The sequence below is a fragment of the Equus quagga genome, chromosome 5 (genome assembly GCF_021613505.1).
Source record: "Equus quagga isolate Etosha38 chromosome 5, UCLA_HA_Equagga_1.0, whole genome shotgun sequence".
NCBI classification, from domain to species: Eukaryota; Metazoa; Chordata; class Mammalia; order Perissodactyla; family Equidae; genus Equus; species Equus quagga.
This window is the reverse complement of record NC_060271.1, coordinates 80,114,853-80,134,711: the sequence shown is the minus strand read 5'-3', so window position 1 is coordinate 80,134,711 and position 19,859 is coordinate 80,114,853. Positions and strand designations below refer to the sequence as shown.

Sequence of the window (19,859 nt, the reverse complement as noted above, 5' to 3'; positions counted from 1 at the left end):
AGTGAGCCAGGGAGAGCCGCACTGCTCCGCTCATCATGCAAAGCTAGAAAGGCAGAGCATATTCTGTGCTGTTCTGATCCTCCTTGGACAACCCAAAGCTAACAGAGGATCTAAATTTCCCCAAGTTTCTGCCCTGAGCACGAAACAACTTTTTCTAAGCTAAGTTTGGTTTTGAAGCATCTGAGATGCACAATTCCAGTGGGTCAAGTTCCTGGCTTCTTACATTAATTAAACTATCCCTAATTCTATGGCTGACTCAGCTTGCCCTTCTGTCTGCCAACTCTTACAAGTCTTCCAGCCATCATTCAGGAGGTTCCATGAAGAAAGCTCAGGGGTAGTGTTGGGGAAGTGCAAGTTAAGCCATCAGCCCTTGGGAACAAAGATTAACTTCTGTTGGAGGGGATGGGTCAATTTGTCTGGTTACTGTGAGCAGCAGGACAGGGACCTTATGCAAAGGAGAAGAGAGATTTCTAAACGTAGTGACAGCTCCATCAGCAGGAGATTGGGTTCCCGTGAGGAAAAGGACCTTGCTGAGGGGGAGCCTTGACCTGTCTGATTTAGTCTGAGCCTGTGAGAGCCTGCAGCCCACTCTGGCCTCCTTGCCACCGGCTCAGATCAGCAGGCAGCATCCTCACAAAGGCAGCCCACAGCTAGGCAGTGTTGTGTAGTGGAAAGAGCACTGGACTGGGAGCCAGGAGACCTGAATTCTAGTGCAGGCTCTGCCACTAACGAGCTGTGTGGCCTTGGGAAAGTCACCTGATGTCTTTGGGGCAACTGTAAAATGAGGAGTTGGTCGGGCGATCTCTAAGTTCCCCCTCAGAGTGTGATCCAGGGTCCTATTCTATCCCTCCTTGGCCCTGTGCTTCCAGGGACACAGATGGGAGAAGGGAGGGGAGGAGAGAGAGGATGCAGATGGGAGCCCAAGGGTGCTACGAATCAGGACTCCACTTTCTCCTTCTTTTTGCTCTTTTTCAGGAAGGATGGGGTTCGGAATTTCTTTTTCTTCTTTGAGGGAGACTTGGAAGGTGAGCCCTCTGGGGACATGGGGCCACTGGTGACCGATTCGGTTTTGTCCTTAGAGGTATCGACATCCGTGTCGGCAGTGGTGGTCATCTGGCTCAAGCCTTTGCTGAGAATTTCCTCTGCGGTCTGCTCATCCTCCCTCCCGTTCACCACCACCTCTTCTGGCTGCGTTGTTTCAGGTTCTGTGGTGGCTTTGCTTGTGTCTGTCTTCTCAGCACCTTCTAGAAAAAGATCAAAAGACACGACCCATAAGATTTTATTCAGGTGAGAGCTTCCAACTGGGGTTACCAGAGCCATTTCTAGGCAATTCTATAAAGTAAATGTAGAGCGATGGGAGGGGCAGGCTGACACTGTAGGAGGCAGGGGTAGGCAGGGTCCTCATCCAAACTCTACACCCCCTTCCACAAGGCCTGCCCTGGGGAGGAGCCCTTGGCAGGTCAGCAACTCTGGGCTCTTGTCTACAAACGTAAATAGGTAATGATGTCCAAACATGGCAGGGGCCCAGCTAGGGCCCAGTTCAGAGCTTTTCTAGGCCCAGAACAGAGGGACAGATACAGGTGAGGACAGAGGCTGCAGGAAGGGGGAGAGCGGTATCATGTACAACTCAGTGGAGGCATCTAAGAATTGTAACTGGTTCAGTTTCATTAATAAAAATACGGAAATGATGTTTTTTCATACCCATTTCATTTCTTACCCCAATGAGGAAATTTTGGAAATATGGAGACTATCTTCCCCATCAGCAGAGAGGGGGAAGGCAGAGGGAGGATGGAACTCCCAGAGGGACACAGATGCTGCGTTTCCAAGATACGAGGATTCACCAAAAGGAGAAGATGCCTGGTTGGCCCATTCTAGCAGCCACTGGGCCCCTCAGGTCTTTATTCCACCTTTCAGATTGCCACCATGTTCAAGGCCAGAACTGCTCAGACCCCAGAAATCAAACCCTTCTGTGACCCTTTTTCCCCCTTCTCACTCTCACCCCACTGTGCTTCGACTCTAGCTTTGAAATGCTGGAAGGAGGGAAAATGGTACAACCACAGACTTCAGAAAGCACAAAGGAACGTAAAGATCATCCAGCTCACCTCCTCCCCATTTTACAGACACGAAAACTGAGGAAACAGCAAAAGAGTGGGCAGACCTCAGTCTCCTGACATCCAGCTCAGTGTTCTTTTCACTACGTGAAACCCAGAGGAGTGTGTGTGAGTGTGAGGTGTGCGAGTGTGAGATGGAGGAGCCCCACATGCTCTGCTCCGCAGGAATGTGAGTAATGGGGAAAGCAAGACTGATGATACAGAAGGAGTGGGTGAAGAATAAGGTTCAGGAAAAGGCTAGGCTTCTTGACAGGGTCAAGACTGGACACGTATGCTTACATGGAGGATGGGACAGAGCGGGGTAAATTTGGGGTCAGCTAGAATGGGCTAGTTTAACTCTCTGGGTAAACTCTGGGTAACGAGGTATTTCGTAACTTCTGAAATTGGCTGGGCAAGTCAAAGTCCTCGCCCAGATGACCACTGAGGGCTGTCTCTCTCTTAGTACCACAGACCTTGGCCACTGGCTCCCATTCCTGTGGTCTGGCCCACATCCTGTCATCATCCAACTACCAGGTTCTCCAGCGCCCTTGACTCCTACAGCCCTCAGCCCCCTCCCACCGTGCATTCCCATGGCTGCCATCTGGCAGTACTGCAGCAAGCCAGTCTAGACACAACCTTCTCTCTGTCCATTCTCCTCACTTCCCCTGCTATTTGGCTGCATGACCCTCTGGTCCCTGGACCCCTCCCTGTCATCACAGCCTTTTCCCTCTGTGCGTGTGGAAGGCCCTTCTCTCTCCTGTCTGTGTCCCACAGCTTCACGTCATACAATAAATCAGCTCAAGTGTTACCTCTCCCTTAGTCTTCCCTGGTCCCATCCCTGCTTCCAGGTGGAATCTGTCACTCCTTCCTTCCCATCCCCACTAGATAAACTGCCATCAGAGCAACCGTAAAACAACCAGGCTTCTATTTTATGCCCATCTCCTTCTCAAAACTGAATAAATTAGGGCAAGACTATGTCTCATTATCTACGTAATTAGCTCATAGGAGGTACTCAAAAAATGTCTGTGGACTCCACGAATGGCTGAAGGCATAGCAAACAAAAGAACATGTGACTGGTGTTAGTCTAAGCCAACGAGCCTACGAGCCAACGAGTCTACGAGCTAACACCACACCTCCAACTTCTTTCTTCTTTGTCCCAGCCTGAGCCTTCAGAGCTGAACTGGACCCAGCCATGTAAACAAATAGCAGTCCCCAGTCCTGGCCTTTATCTTTGTACCTATTCTCCCATCCTCACTCTCAGTCTCCAGGGCTCCCATGGGTACACCCCATGGTTCTGCCACCTCAGTCCCTCACTGCAGACCCCTCATCTGGATGGCCCACTAGGATGTGTTTCTTTCTCTAGGCTGACCCTCTAGGAAGATTTTGGTACTTGCTTTCTAGCTCCATGAACACCAGTGTGGATAAGAGGGGCTCCCACCTCTGTCCAGGTGCCATCTCCTGCCCTGGGGGTGACGAGTATCCTTACTCCAACAGCACCCTTCATCCATGTGCTTCACCCACACCCGCCCTGCTGTCAGCCTCACCTACAGCCTCAGCCCTAGGTCCATGTCTTGGTTTAGGAGAGTGGCACTTACGGTTCTTCTCACATCCAGAAGATGGGGCCACATGGGGTATACCCACACTATGGACTGAGAGAGCTCCCCTACTAGGAATTGTTTGGGGGAGTAGCAGCAAGTGAAGATACAATAGGTCTTGGAGGAGCCAGGTTCCAAATCGAGGTCACCACTCCCTTAGCTCTAGGGGACAGAGAACACTAGAGGGTTCTATTGGCCAAGAGAAGGGCTGGTGGGGCAGGGCTCCAGAAATAAACAATTATTAGTCTCCTGGAGAATATCAAGGAGCAGTTCTGAGGGCTCCAGATCCCTCCTCTGTGAATAACCCAGGAGAGTTAAGGTTGGAACCACACAGAGCTCTCAACTGGTCATCAGCTATTTGAAGACCAGGCTGGGAAGGGCCCCAGGAGCTCGGGGCAGATGGGAACTCACCTTCTTAGCATCCTCTAAGAAGAACCACTGGCTTTCTCTCCCAGGTGGGGCACTTGGAGCTCTGGGAGTAAGGAAGAGGTGTGGGGGTGGGTGGAGTGGGGCAAGCCTAGAAAATGGGGGCCTCTGTCCAAGGATGGGGGCCAGGAAGCTGGGAGAGAGGGAATTAGGAGGGTTGGTGATTTGGAGCAACAATGGACTTGGCAGCCAAGGTCCACATCCAGACCTCTGTGGGTTGGGAGACAAAGGGCTGAAAGGTTTGCAGAGGCTGGAGGAGGAAGGAGGTGCTTCTGTAGGGAGGTGCAGAGTTTGTTTGGACACTGTACCTCTCAGACTTGATTTCTCACTACCCCTCAGCCTCCAACCACTTGCCTCTCAGTCCTCCAATGTCCCCCTCCAGAAACGACCACTCCCCCAGCTTCCTGGCCACCATCCCTGGACAGCCTACTCTACTCCTATCCGCTAGTCTGAGTATGTATCTCCCCAAGGTCTGGCTCAAGCCTCCTTTGACATTTGACAATGATCTTGCCTTCCTCTAAACCTAGTGCCAATACATTCATTTCACACTTGCATGTGTCATTTATCTTTTCTTTTTAACAGCCCATACTTGGGTGTGGTCTCCCCAAACATACTGAATCTGGGCTGGTCCTGTGGCTCACAGTAACCAACAGAATGTAGAGGAATTGCCACTGAGCCAGCATCAGGCGGAAGACTTAAGAAGACCTAGCAGCTTCTCCTTTTATAGTTTGGGGAGCCCTGAGCCACCATGTATAAACTCTGACTTCCCTGATGGAAACACACATGGAGAAGCCCTACGAACACATGGAGAGAGAGAGACAAGACAGAAAGACAAAGAGAGAGAAGACCCAGACATTCCAGTGTCTCAGCTGAGCCCTGCCTTCCAGCTGCCCCTGACAAGGCACCTGACATGTGAATGTGCCATCTTGGAGTTCCAGTTTAGCCAAGCTCCAAGATCACTGCAGCCACAGCTGACATCGGTAGAGCAGAAGAACCATCCACCTGAGCCCAGTCAACCCACAGAAGAGCTAATTTCCATAAAAGCAGGTCTTATTATGCACCATGATTTAATCATTATCTATTGCTGTATAACAAACCACCCCAAAACTTAGTGGCTTAAAACAGCGAGCAGAGCATTCTCTCTCACAATCCCGAGAACACAGCACATGATGACAACTAATTTATGTAAGCACATTAGAAGTTCCTTTTATATTCATTAGCTCATTTTATCCTGATAATAATGCTGTGAGTTAGGAAGGGCAAGGATTCATGTTATTCCCCAATTCTGCGGTGTTTTAAGTGACTTATTTGAGATGGCTACATTAGTAAGTGACAAAGCTGATCGTCTGATGTTGAATGCAGGGCTATTTCTTTGCAGGCATAGCCAGTGCTCCTGCAGGGTCTCTGGGGGATGGAGTCAGCAAGGGCAGGGACAGTCAGGAGCTAATTAAAGAGAAGGCAATGACAGGGATGGCCAAATGTCAAGGAAGAGGATTTGAAAGACTCTCCTTTAGAGAGGTTGATGGGGTAGGAGCCAGGGAGACAGATGAGGAGTGACAAGGAAGTGACTCAGCACAAGAGGACTTGAGAGCAGGATGACAAACAATGAAAGAAGCCATCTCTGATCCAATGGGTGAGCGAAATCGAAATGTGAAAATGCAGATTCTGCTCAGAGGCTCAGCCCTGAATGCCCAGAGAAGCTGGGTAAGCCATGGGACAACCTGGCCAAGGCCACCCAGCTCCATTTCACACTGGTCACCCCAGGCACCCAAGGCACAACTTGTGCCTCATCACGAGGGATCTGCTCCAAGGAGGCCCATGCTCCCCAGCTCTGTCTGCGTTACAGGAAGAGTCTTCAGGGAAGACCTTCACTCTTCTAACAACTCAACCATGGTGTGCCCCTCCACAGGAGCACAGATCTGGACCACAGAGAAGCAGGAATCCTGCTGCAGTGGGAATGATGTCAGGTGGTGGGTAAGCAGTTACCCCAGCCATCATACACCCCTCCTCCTGCCCTCTGTCCTGCTGAGCTGCAGAGGTCACTCCAAGGGGCTCTTGGGAGCTGAAATGGAATTGTCACCCCTTGTCCCACTCTTCTCCCGCCTGCAGCTTCATGTGCTGAGGGATGCTGAAGACCAGTCAGACTGGGTGCTCTCTGCATCCCTATGAGGCAGTTGGTTCCCAAAGCCATTCAGGCTCTGGCCCACAGGCCTAGAAGAGGTCGTGGGCTCCTCAGAGGAGCCCGTGCACTAGGCACAGGGATGTAGTGTGCTCCTGAGGGCCATAAGCACTCCACCACAGGCAATGCCCAGGAGCTGGCCCCACTGCCCATTCACTGTGGGGACTTGTTGCTTCTGGGTGGCATGCCCCGAGTGAGCATGGGTGTGTGTTTGTACATGAGTGTGTCCTATGCGTATATTCTACAGGGAAGCCTAGTCCATCCAGAGCACATGGGAATTGGTCATGAATTTTATAGCCAGGAAACCTCCCAAAGGCAGGGTTGTGAGTTGCAAAAGAAAAAATTGGGGAGAAATATATTTCCTTTGAAAAAGTCCTCCCTCCCCCATTGAAAGTGTTGGTGTGAGTTAGTAAACAGCCTGTCTATACTTACTACAGAGACAAGTATTCAGAATCGGAGGAAACTCCTTGGATGAAGGCACAAATGGGAAGAGAAAGGAAGACATTGTGGAGACAGGTTGACAATACCACGATGAGACACAATGAACACGTACTGACAGGGGACATCCACTTGGGGCTCTGGCCTCAAGCAGATGGGTTTCCTCTGGCATCACTGGGCCTGCACTCAGGCAGCAATTCACCTATGGAGGGAGGTCAGGGTTTGGGGGAGTCCGGCAGCATCCACATGTGTGGCCATTCTACTCAGGAGGGAGAAGATTCTAACACGCTACTAAGCTGTCGCTCTCCGCATGGCGGTATAGCCCTCCCTAGTGAGGGCTCCGGGGGACCCAGGGCAGGAAGGCTCATGTCCTGGAGAGAATCCAGGAGCTCATTAAAGACACTTTTATGATCTAGGTTGTATGGACTATAATAGTATTTCTATCTACCATATATATAATCATAATCATATTAATCATAAGCCTAATCAGATCTTACATTTAAACCATGCTTTTACTCTTTCAAAGTATGTTTTTATGTACAACTTCCCTTATACGTATAAGAACCTTAAAAGGGGAAAATATTAGTAGCCCCATTTGACAGACAAGGAAACTCAGGCACTGAGATGGTCTGATTTTCTAAAACTAGCAGTTGAGTTACTGTTAGTTGGCAGTTCATTTGGTCCTAGACCTCAATTTTCTAAACTAGCATCTTTCTAATGATGTGGTTCTCAACCTGACTACATGGCAGATTCATCTGCAAAGATCTTAAAACTCCAGCCTGCACTTCTCCCCACTCCCACGCCCCACCATTGAACTCAGAACTGCTGAGGGTGGGACCCAGACAGGCATCAGGATTTTTAAAGCTCCCTGGTGATTCCAATGTGCAGTCAAGGTTGAGAATGACATCAGCAACCTCAACTGGGAGCTTGCTGGAAATGCAGTCTCAGGTCCCACCCCAGATCTACTGCATCAGAATCTTCACTTTCACAAGATCCCTAGGTGATCCCCATGCACATGCAAGTCTGAGCACTGGGCTGGGGCATCTAGAAAGGTCCATCAGCCAACCTAGTCTGAATCATAAGTGTGAAAGCTGTGGGTGAATCATTAACTTAATCATCATTGCTTAGACCAGGCTTAAGCTGTAAGGTGTATTGTGACAGCTTGGGAACGAAGCAAGCTTAAATTTGGTGACACCTATTTCAGAAATAGCAGAGGGAAAGCTTTTCAGGTAGGGGGGCAACACCTGTTGAAAGCAGGGTCCCTGTAGTGTGCACACCTGCCCACCTTCCACGCAGACCTCTTTCTCAGCCTGTGGATGCGCCTCCCTCCCTCCAGGCTGCTCAGCTCAACTCACCGTCTAAAGACTTGGAGGGAGAGACCACGGGGCTCTTCGTCTCTGACTTCGCCGGACTCTGTGCTGGAGAAGCAGGTGCAGACTTGACAGGGGAGCCAGGCTCCTCCGTGGCTGTTTCCTTCTCTCCTGAAAATACAGAAAAACCACCTCAGGATAGAGGCCAAGCAGAAGAGAGATGGGGCTCAGAGAGAGCGGGCATTAAAGAAAACTGCTTTCTTCTACTTGGTCTTCATTTCTCCTGGCTGGAATTAGCTGCCTCCACTAACCTGTTTTTAATTTCTGCTACATCGTAGGGGAGGCAAAAGGGAAGAGTCAGAGTCAGGTTCTGTTTCCTCCATCAAAACACATCCACGGATGGAATATGTTACCTCTGATGTGGACGGCAAGACTGCAGGAGAATTCCTGCCCGTGATCTGTTTGCATGTAGCTCATTTGTTATTTAATTTCTCTAATTCACATGTTCAGTCGAACAATCCCTAGGGATAAAAAGCACCATATTTTTCTATCTACTTTTTCGATTGGCACATGAGAACGCCAAGCAAGCCAGTAAGGGTTCTCCTAATGCCTGCTGTGTGCCTAGGAGGATGGCTGGCTCTGGGAGGGGAGGGGGTCATGGGAGAAGACCCTGCCCTGAGGGAATGACAGCCTAGCCTGTGGACAAAACCAAGCACTGAATTCTGTGTCTCAGAGCTCAGCTGCTCTTGAAGCAAAAAGAAGGGACAGCTCAATGGAGCAGGTGGGGAGGGACACAGAGGGCTTCCTAGCTGGAGGGGGGTTTGAGACAGAACCTGAAGTGTGGATAACTTTGGATCAGGCTAGCAGGGAAGGGAAACCATGCTCAAAAGGGACCCAGCATGAACAAGGGCATATAAGCCATTGTGAGGATGAATATTTGGGAGTCAACACAGAGAGGGCCTTGAAAGAAGATTCTAAAATAAAGAAGGAGTAAGAAAAAGACATAAAGGAGTCAGCTGGTGAAGAGTTTTGATTGCCAGGCTATGAAGTTTATACCAGATCCGACAGATGATTAATTATAATATTATTATATTTTAGTTATTATTTTATTATAGCTAACATTTTTCTGGTGTTTGCTGACCTAAGCCATATTTACAGACAATATTCTAAGCAATCTACAAGGATTAACTCCTTTATACCCAGGTGAGAGGGTTAGATGAGGTCATGACGGCACCATGTAACTGTTGGGCACTGAGCAATAAGGGGCATTATTGTGATTAATAGCATGATGCTGATAAGAATATTATTAGTGGTGTGGCAGGAAGGTCAAATTGCGGGTATGACAGAGAAGAGAGAGAGAAAAGCAAGTGAAGACTGAAAACGAAAGCAAGCCAAGGGTAGATGGAGGGCCCTGCCAGGTGGGAAGACATGGGTCCCAGGGCTGCTGACCAGGAGTGAGTGTTGCTGGGTGCTTTGAGCCTCTCTGGGTGCCCCTGAGCCCTCCCCTCCACCCTGGAGATCCTGAAGCACTGGTGCCCCTGGGTTATTTACCGTCCAGTTCTAGTTTCTTCCTCTCCACCTCTTTCCTGTACTCCTCCAGCTCCTGGTCAGTGAGTTGGCTGAAGGGGTTGGGCACCGTCTCCTCTGACTCATCTTTGGTATCCCCGTCACCCTTGGACATCAGTTGGCTCTCTGTAGACTGAAAGTTAACCACAGAGTGTGTGTCGCTCCCTGAACGCCGTGGTTGGGGCCCAGGCCCGAGCTTCCTTTCAGACTCATGTGGCTGCCAGTGGTCTTGCTAGGGACAGCATGGCATGCCCCTCCTTGGAAACAGCTCAAGGCCTCAGGTAGGGGTTGTTCATTCCTCCCCGTGACTACCTCACCCCCAGACCCAGATTCTTTGCAACTGCCTGGATGAATGCAGGGGGTCCACCCTCTGCCCCAGAAATAAAATGAAAGGATGCTCCCAAGCAGAAGGAAGACACACCTTTATTGCAATCCGTCCTGTGGACATTTGCAAGCCATCACTATGCAAATACCGTCAGCGGCCCAAAGTCAGTCAGCCAAAACCCAGCAAGCAAAGCATTGGCTCAACCAGCTCCATGCCAGCCATCCCCACCATGCCCCTCCCCATCCCCCAACAGCAGCACAAGCCACAGCACACAGCAGTAAGTCATATGCAAGACACACAGTGGCTTCATGTTCTCAGTCCAGACTGTTAGTCCTGTTTTGCACACAGTCATAGATTACAAGGGAGCCAAGGTCCTGAACCTCAGTTCTTCAACCCGCCTGTACTGCAGGTCCCTGTGGGGACTCTGGCAAAATCACTGTATTTTACCACCTCTGTGGAGCTCCTGGCTCTGGGGAGCTCACAAGCTGGGCCTTGTGTAAGCCTCAGGAATCCTCTGACCCCCCTGGCTCAAGACAGGGACTAAAATTCAGACTCCACAGTCCTTTGAGAATGCAGCGCTCTGAAGCTGAGGAGGAACCAAAGAAAGTGAACCCCAGGCCCGCACCATGCACTCCAGGCCATCTTTCCCTGGCCCGTCAGGTCTTCTGACGATGGGCCCATGGGCTCCTTCCAAAAGAGGGGCAGCACTGGGTCTACCTTAAGGAATCATGGGGTTCAAAAGAGAGTCCAAGGCCAGGATCCCAAGAAAAAGGACTCCAAATGATATAAATTGGTATAAATGATAAGAGTTTTTAACAATTTTGCTCATTGTATTGAACTCTCACCTCTTCCAGTATCATGGGGTATTTCTACCCTTGACCCTGTGGCACATTTGGTGTTCCTCATCTTGGCTAAGTTGAGGTGGGGTGGAGGTAGGTGTGATGACATAACCTTCACATTTTCCCTGCCAATGTGCACCGACCTTGTGGGCTACAGCCTGATCTGAAATCATTACATCACCTCAATTTGCTCTGAAGACAGGAATGGTTCCTGTATTTCTCCCCTTCTTACTGCTAAGGAAGATGCCATGCCCATTGCTACTTCGCAATGAGCAGCAATGATTTCCAACATAAGCCAGAATTCTGATCTTCACCCCTTTTGCTAAGCACTAGACAAACTGTTCTATCTAAAGCATGGAAACAGCGACTTCATACTTTCTAACTCTATTCGGGTTTACATGGGCAACTAACCGCCCCTTCCCATCCTGTAGGAGCACTAGTCCTTATATACATGCCTCCTCTCTGAGAGCACACGAGCATCTTCCCAAAGCTATGGCCTGATGATGCCATATCCATGCACAGAGGCCAGAAATGCTCAGGACGGGCAGGCCTGGAGCAGCTGGGAGCTGCCCGCCATACTCCTGTGATCCCCACTTTGCAGGATACTAATAGGGGGTAGAGCGGAGTTTCATGGGGAAAAGCACGCAAGTCGGCATCACTCCCCTGGGCAGGCTGGGCTGCAGCTCCCCGGCCCAGCGCCCAGAGCGGATGATTAGACACTGTGCCCGGTCCTCACAGCATCCGTTTTGCAGCAAAAGCACCAGCACCCAAGATCACAGGGGAAGGTGGGCATGAGGACTCAGGGGTCCTGCTGCCCAGTCCCGGGCACTGAAGACCCAGAAGGCAAACATGTTTCCCCTCCAGACAGGGGCAGCTCCTGCTGTACCGGACTTCGGCTCTTCTCAGCAATAACGCTCGCCAGGAGCTGGGACTGAGGCCCTGCTGACTTCACATCTTGTCGATTTTGTTCTCGAATCTGCATGGAAAGGGAGTGGAAGAGTGAGCTAGCTGTTCAGTGTCAAAGTATGGAGTTTGGGAGGTGGCATGCCCAGGGCATACTGGTGTCCAGTGTGGTCTGTGACCTGGGTATAAAAAGGTCCTCCATGGTGGGGGAGCTTGTCTCCTCTACTCCTAACACGGTACATCCACTCTGAGACAGTCTCCATGTCTGTTTCAGAGTAAATGAGTAGTTTATGTAAAACATCAGATTCTCATTAATTCTGAGAAGGTAATTAAAAGAGGTGAAGAGTGAAACGAGGCATAGTAGATCCTTAAGGGAGATTCTCAAATTTTAATATTCCTAAAAAGCCCCTGAGGAATTTGTTTAAAATACAGATTCCTGGGGCCACCCCACACCTATTGAATCTGAATCTCTTGGGGGGAGGGATGGACGGTAACCCCAGGAATCTGCATGTTGAACAAGCACTTCAGAGGGTCCTTGGATCACACACTGAAACGCTGCTCTGTGAGCATCTCTGACCTATTGGAGGTGGTTGGCTACAACCTAAGCTTTTAAAGTAACATTATAAACACAGGGAGTAAACTGTAAAGCAAAAAGAGAGAAATAAATGCAAACAATTTTGAAATCTTGAAAATAGGCCAAAAAAATAGCATAAAATTTGTAAAAACTCTGCTTGTGGTCAAGTCTTGTCTAAGGCAGCACCTCTCTAGGTAGGAGGGTTATACAGGACTACAGAAGTACAGCGGGAAGTAGAGTAACCGGAATATGGCCAATTAATGGTAGTTTCTTTCCGATAAGAGGCATCTGGGATGTTGGTAAGTCAAGTGTATCCTGGAGACCCCACCCCCCGGCCCTTGAGGGAGGAGAGACAGAGAGAGAATTAACTACCCCCTTACCTTGTTCCGCATGTCCAGCACTTCCTGGGGGTCGGTATAGAGAGGCACAAATTGGTTTGGGTTTTCGATCCGGATGGGCATGCCGCTGCTGGATTTCTCCACTTCATCAGCCTTCATCCACTGAACACACACAAGGCCAGGCGGGCAAGGCAAAAGAATAAGGCCCATGTGTCCTCCCCAGTGGTCCACCCCATGAGATCTGAGCTGACCAGCCTACATGGAAGGTCAGCAAGCCTCTCCACATCTGTTCTTTCCTCTGAGGCCTCTTTGATGCCTGTCTCCCAGAACGGAGAAGGGCAACAAGTGACCCAGCTGCCAGAGAAGGCCCCAGGTCGAGAGCCATAAAGAGCACTTCAGAGTAGAGGTCAGAACCTTGGTAACCAGCTTTGACAGACACGCAGCCACTTGAGCTTCAGTATTAGATGGCTCGCTGATGTGAATTTTCAGGGCTTCATTATTTTGTTTTAAGAAGAGCTAGTCTATTTGGCTGCCAGCTACTTTAATGTTAATGAAAAAATAAGAGTCAGGGTTTGTGTGTGAGAGAGAGACGGGTGGAGAGGACAACTTAACAGAAATGAATATCCCATCCGCCTCCTGGGTTTGCATCAGACATGCAGTTCCAATGTAGGATGCCCATCCCCTGAACTTCCCAGAAGGCCCCTCTGGATGTGGGAGCAAGAAGCAGAAATCAATTGCTCCTGCCTTTCATGCTGGTGGGAGTGACCTGGTCCAGCCACCCTCTGGACCCCAAAACTCAGCACAGAGGTGCAAGAAACAGGTGATCAGAAGCTCCATGGGCATAAGCAGCTGATCCCAGACACCCAATAGGAAGCCCTAAGGGGAAACTGCATGAATGCAGGCCCAGGGGAGGTTTGTTCTGTTCCCCTCGTGAAGTGCTTAACCCACGAATATAGCCGGGCACCCTCCCTCCCCTCTGCCCTCCTTACTGTGGTCTTGGGCCGGGGGGTGCCCATGCTCCTCTGGACCTCGTCAGCCACGTTGACCCGCAGGTAGGTGTTGGGCGTGTTGAGCCAGCGGGTCTTCTCCTTTTGCTGCTTCTGGGCGTGCTGCCGCAGGGCGGGCACCGGGGCACCGTCCTCCTCAAACACGAAGGCGGTCACCGTGGCTGGAATCTCCACCTCACTTTTGTGTTTGGTTTTCTCTTGAACAAAGGGGTAGCGGTACGTGTAGCCTGTTCTGTAACCCTAAAAAGAACAAAAATAGAACTTCTTGTGGGAAAAACATGCACCTGCATGCACAGCCACACACGCAGGCTGCCCCTTCCATCTGTAGGATTCAGTTTAAACCTAAATCTCCGTAACATAACCTGGGCCTTGCCGCCCTTCTGGCCTATTTCAAAATGTTCCCTGTCTTGGTCCCCCAACCCCCACCTTCCTCCACCCCAACAAGCCCTCGGATCAGGGCTAAGACAACCCTAGAACCTTGTGGACCAGACAGAGCTCCTTCCCAAACAGGGTTCCAACTTCCCGTCTGGTCCAGTGGTTCTCAACCCTGGCTGCACACTGGAATCACCTGGGAGCTTTAACAATGCTGACGCCTGGGCCCACCTCAGAGTTCAGAGTTGCCCACTTCAGTGGACGGTGGTGCAGCCTGGGCTACAGGAGTTTTAAAAGCTTCCCAGCTGACTCTAACAGTTAGCACCCCCTTCTTCAACGCGGAAGCTTCTTCACTATTTCCCTCTTGGATCCCCGAAATCTGACTCAAGGACATCCCTGTCTCCTTAGCAAGACCATGTCCCACAAAGGCAGAAGTGACTGCTGCTCAGTGGGAATCAACACTCAGGAATCTCGTCGGCTGTCAGAGCAATTCTCGGCGCTGCTTGTCTTCTGCGTGTTTTAAATTAGAGTGGCATTAAGATATTTTTTTGACTATAAAGAAAGTACTGACCCATATAGAAAAATTAAGCAATATAGAATACATAAGGAAAAAAGTGGATTTTATGCAAAAATCTCATCCCCAGAGACAAACACTAAAAATCTTTTCAGTAATCTCTCTAAGCATACATATACGTATGTAAATATATATATAACATATAATTATATGTAATATGTAATTATATATTATATTTATATATTATATAAAACAGTAAATAAATGGAACCATACTACATAAACAGCTTTTTTAAAAAACTGAGATATAATTGATGTATACCTTTATACCAATTTCAGGTGTACAATAAAATGATTTGATATTTGTGTAGATTGCAAAATGATTACCACAATGAATCTAGTTAACATCCATCACCACACATAGTTACAAAATTTTTTTTCTTGCGATAAGCACTTTTAAGATTTCTCTTAGCAGCTTTCAAGTATACAACACAGTATTATTAACTATAGTCACTATGTTGCACGTTACATCCCCCGACATTTATTTTATAACTGGAAGTTTGTACCTTTTGACCCCCTTCACCCATTTCTCTCACCCCCCACCCCCTTGCCAAACACCAATCTGTTCTCTGTATCTGAGTTTAGGTTTGGGGGATTTTTTTCTTTGTTTTGTGTTTTTAGATTCCACGTGTAAGTGACATCATATGGTATTTGTCTTGCTCTGTCTGATTTATTTCACTTAGTGTAATGCCCTCAAGGTCCACTCACGTTGGTGCGAATGGCAAGATTTCCTTCTTTTTGTGGCTGAGTAATATGCTACTGTATATAGATACCACATTTTCTTTATCCATTCACTCATCATTCATCAATGGACACTTAGGTTGCTTTCATGTCTTGTAAATAATGTAAATAATGCTACATAAGCAGCTTTATAAGTGCTTTACTAAAGTGGTTAGAGATTTTTTTCACAATATTAAACCCATAAACACACAGCAACCTTTAAACTTCTGCATAATATGTCAATGAATGGACATATTTTAGTTTATATAACCTAAACTGATCGACACTTGGTCATTTTCAAAATATTATAAACAATCCTGAAATGAATATCTTTACACATTTTTCTTTAGGCAATTAAGGGATTTTTCTCCTTGACGTAAATTCCTAGAATGAAAATTACTGGGTCAAATGGTACACATTTTTATAAGTTTTTATATATTTACTATATTCATCTTCCCAATATGTTGAGCCAACTTACACTCCCACCAATTACGCTTCAGTTTCCAATTCTCATCTCCCTTCCCCCACACTGAATATTGTTAAGGTTTTAAAAAAATCTTCGGCAATCAGATGAGTTAAAAGTATAATCCTCTAATTTTAATTAATATTTTTGATGCTCTTGTGTTGGGGAAGACATTGCTCTATTTTGGATTACCAGTAAAATTGGATATTTTTAATTACATTTAATGGCCACTTGAATCTCTTCCTTTGTAACTTGTTTGTGTTCTTGGTTCATTTTCTGTCGTGATGTTTCTCTTTGGCACGTTGATTTGTAATATCTCTTTTTACATGAAGGATATTAATCTTTTGACTGTCATAGATGCTGCACACATTTCCCCCCTCGTTTGTCTTTTTGCTTTTTTGCGGTGGTGGGGGGGATGGTTTATAAAAATGCTCATTTTGAATTTAAATGTAATCATATCTGTCAATATTTGTCCTCATGATTTCACACTTTCCTGCCATGCTTGACAAGGTCTTTGCAACACAAGAGCATCAAAAATATTAATATACGTGTTTTAATGCCTGGATAAGTTTACTTTTTATGTTTAAATTTTTGATAGATTAGGAATCTTGTTGAAAGGAGTGAGGTAGCAATCCACCTTACTTTTATTTCCCAAATGGCTATCGTTTATCTTTTTCCCACTGCTTTATAAGCTGCCTGCTTGTCCTGGGTTAAAGTCTCATATATTTGGGATCTATTTCCGAGTTTTCTGAGCTGTCACATTGACTTGCCTGTCCACTCTGCACTAATGCTCCTCCCTTCAGTCACTAGGGCTTTATCACGCTTCCCCAAGCCGTGGGATAAGTATCCTTAATTAATTCTCTTGTTACAGGATTTTCCCAGCCATTCTGCATTTCACCTGGAAGAATATTTTGCTAAGTCCTTAGGCCTTCCCCCGCTTTTGAGAGAATCACATTGAATTTATCGACTAATTTTGGGAAAGTGACCTCTTTACAGTTTTCATGCAGTTTTTCTTATCAACTCAAAGTAAGATTGGTTTGATTGTGTCATAATTGTTATGGTTTGCTGTCCTTTCATTCTGCTCTGAAACAGTTTAAACAGCCTAAGAATTGCTGGTTTCTTAAAGATTTGAAAGAATTCCCACAAGAAACCATCAGGTCCTGGTGCTTTATTTACACATAGATTACTCAGCACACAAACATTAATGGAAGTTGTATTTCCATTGTGGATGGCACCTCTCATCATTATGAAGTGACCCTCATGGTCAGCCTAGTAATAAAGTGGAGATGATCTTGAAGAACTGGAGGCAAGGAGAAAACGATTGATTATTTCAGAGAACTAGACACAGTAAAGAGGGTCCAAGGTTGTAGCAGGAAGGCGGGGGAAGATGAATCAGATACAGAAATGTTACAGATAGGTTTCATCTTTCACTTCTCTGAGCAATCTAAGTTAGAGTCTCTTCCCAATTAGCTCCTCATTGCACATGTTTTCCTCTTTTTCTTGAATTGTCTCCTATTTACGTCTCACATCAACCAAATTGTTAACCCCTAGAAAAAGGAAGAATGTCTTAAAATTCTTTTGTTTCCTTTAAAGGACCAGCCCATTCCTAGACACATACCAGTTAACTCCTTACATGATTGATTCATTGGATCATTATAGTAGGATATTCCTTATTCCTTATTCCTGCTCCCCAGGAATAAGGAAATTAGTGGTATTATGTGTTTTCTGCATTAAAGTCATGAGATTAGAAAGAAAGGCAGAACTAACTACTAAAGAGGAGTGAACTGAGCCACAATATAAGAAAGGCTCTGTGGTTCTGATTTTTACTGGACTACACTTCTTCTGCCAACGTCTTCTTACCCCTTCTCCAAAGAGCACCCTGCATGAGTGATGACATCCGCAGCCCTTCAAAGGCGGTGACAAAGGCTACTGCCTAAGAAAACTCAACTGCTATTAGAATGACCACAAATTCTAAGTCAAGTTGCCAATCAACGAGGCTTTAACAACTTAACTGTGATGTGGGCAGTTCTCATGCCCACTTAACGCCTCGTACTGACTGGCGCCGGGGGCTAAGCCTCAATGGTTTGGTCTGGAAGGGCAATGGCAGGAGACTCACCAGGTTGTCCAGCATCCTCATGAGGGCCTCAAACTCATGCTCCCCGAGCCGGCTCTTCTGCATGGGTCCGAAGGTGCTCCCCGCCCATTGCACAGAGCCCACCTCATGGGGTCGGTGCTTCTCCTGCTCCAGGAGGATGAGATTCTCCACTCCCCCGGCGCTGGACAGAGCAGACACCTGCAGCAAAGAGTAGAAAGGCCTCAGCTTGTGTGTGTGGGTGTGTACACTCACATACCTGTGCACTGACCTATGCTCGTGTGTGTAATAGAGAGTGGGGATCAAAGAAGATTAGAAACAGAGATGTCTGGAAAATTGAGCTGTATTTGGCTTTTTCTCCCAGAGGAAAAGCCACACCAAACTTGTTGGGCATCCAGGGAAAGAGACAGTAGTAGTTTCTTTCTTTTTGTTTTCTTTTAAAGATTGGCACCTGAACTACCAACTGTTGCCAATTTTCCTTTTTTCTTCTTCTCCTCCCCAAAGCCCCCCAGTACACAGTTGTATATCCTAGCTGTGAGTGCCTCTGGTTGTGCTATGTGGGACGTCGCCTGAGCGTGGCCTGATGAGCAGTGCCATGTCCGCGTCCAGGATCCGAACTGGAGAAACCCTGTGTGTGTGTACACACACGTACCTGTGCACTGATCTATGCTCGTGTGTGTAACAGAGAGTGGGGATCAGAGAAGATTAGAAACAGAAATGTCTGGGAAACTGAGCCGTATTTGTGAATCGCCGAAGCAGAGAGCGTGAACTTAGCCACTCAGCCACAGGGCCGGCCCCAGTAGTTTCTTTCTTAATGTCAGTTCTTAGAGACCATACAGAAGGAGGAAAAAGCAAGTGTTAAATACTAAGAATAAAACAGTATAGAGGACTGGAAGGTTACCTGGGATACAGACCAACTTCGAACCGTGAATATTTCTGGGGAGGGTGGGAGGATGAGATAGCAAAGGGCTCCAGAGGGGCCTTCAATGTTTGCCTGTAATATTTTATTTCTTTAAGAGGAAAAGATCTGAAGCAAAAAGCTTGTTAATATTTGTTAAATCTGAGTGTGGGTGGCAGGTGTATATTATATTATTCTCTGAATTTTTCTGTTTGAAATATCTTCCATTTAAAAAAAAAGTCACTTGAAAGAAGTAGCCTGGCTTCCAGACCAATGAAATATGAGTGTGGCAGCTCTAAAGGAAGAAGGCATCGTCCACGACGGGGTCAGTGAGTCGAGGAACGCAGAGAGGAGACAGAGGACATCTGAGGGCGCACAGTGGGCACTATGTAGGGGTTGGGCAGCTGTCACCAATGACTTAGAGTGCTTGTCCCACTGTCAAGGCTCCACGGGGAGGGGACGATACAGGTTGCAGACAACAAACTTTGAGTATTACAGCAAGAGGTGTGTGTACACAGCAGGCAATTTTAGAATGATCCTGAAAAACATTCCTTAATCTAACTGATCTCCCTATTTTCTAACTGCATGGTCATCTAATGTGCATTCTATTTACTCCCCATATCTGTCACTCAGATGCAGTTGGTTATCATTTGGCTTCCTGGGCAAGTCCAGCTACAGAGAGGGATGGTGGTTTCCATGCATTCTAGGTCGTGAGCCAGGGGTTTTGTGCTACACATCAATATGCCAGCATTCTGATTAATATCTGATATCCCTGTAAGCCTGCTTATTGTGGGGAATTGCTCCAATTATATAAACTTTCAGTGTTCCAGTTTTTGTGACAGTTTTTTTTTTACTGAAAATGAAAGGATGCAATTTAGCTTGCTGACAAACACAAGTCTATGAACCCCTGAGGGTCCAGGACACATCCTAGGGTGTGTTAAATTCACCGTGCAACAAATGGCCCCTATGAGACTTCCTGGAGGGTAGCCAAGCCACCTTCCCACGGTGACCACCATCACCCTGTGAGGAGAAGGAAGCAAAAACACTCATTTTCCATGCCCTCTTCATCTGAAACATGTATCCAATCAACAGCTCCATTTTTATCTTAAAAGGATGACTCCATGCCCTGGCAAAGACAGGGACCTTAGAGG

At 47.5% G+C, this 19,859-nt stretch overlaps 1 protein-coding gene across 1 annotated transcript in view; it reads right to left on the bottom strand.

Annotated features, from left to right (window-relative positions):
• Window positions 1–500: 500 nt before the first annotated feature.
• The window catches only part of ADD2 (adducin 2), a 99,110-nt gene continuing 79,751 nt past the window's right edge, over window positions 501–19,859 (bottom strand). Inside the window, exons 10-16 of the mRNA XM_046662415.1 lie at window positions 17,835–18,011; window positions 13,573–13,830; window positions 12,626–12,745; window positions 11,655–11,744; window positions 9,590–9,737; window positions 8,084–8,209; window positions 501–1,244 (exon numbers count right to left, since the gene is read on the bottom strand). Coding sequence (XP_046518371.1) covers window positions 937–1,244; window positions 8,084–8,209; window positions 9,590–9,737; window positions 11,655–11,744; window positions 12,626–12,745; window positions 13,573–13,830; window positions 17,835–18,011 — 1,227 coding nt within the window. The 3' untranslated portion in view covers window positions 501–936. The remainder of the gene's footprint in view (window positions 1,245–8,083; window positions 8,210–9,589; window positions 9,738–11,654; window positions 11,745–12,625; window positions 12,746–13,572; window positions 13,831–17,834; window positions 18,012–19,859) is intronic.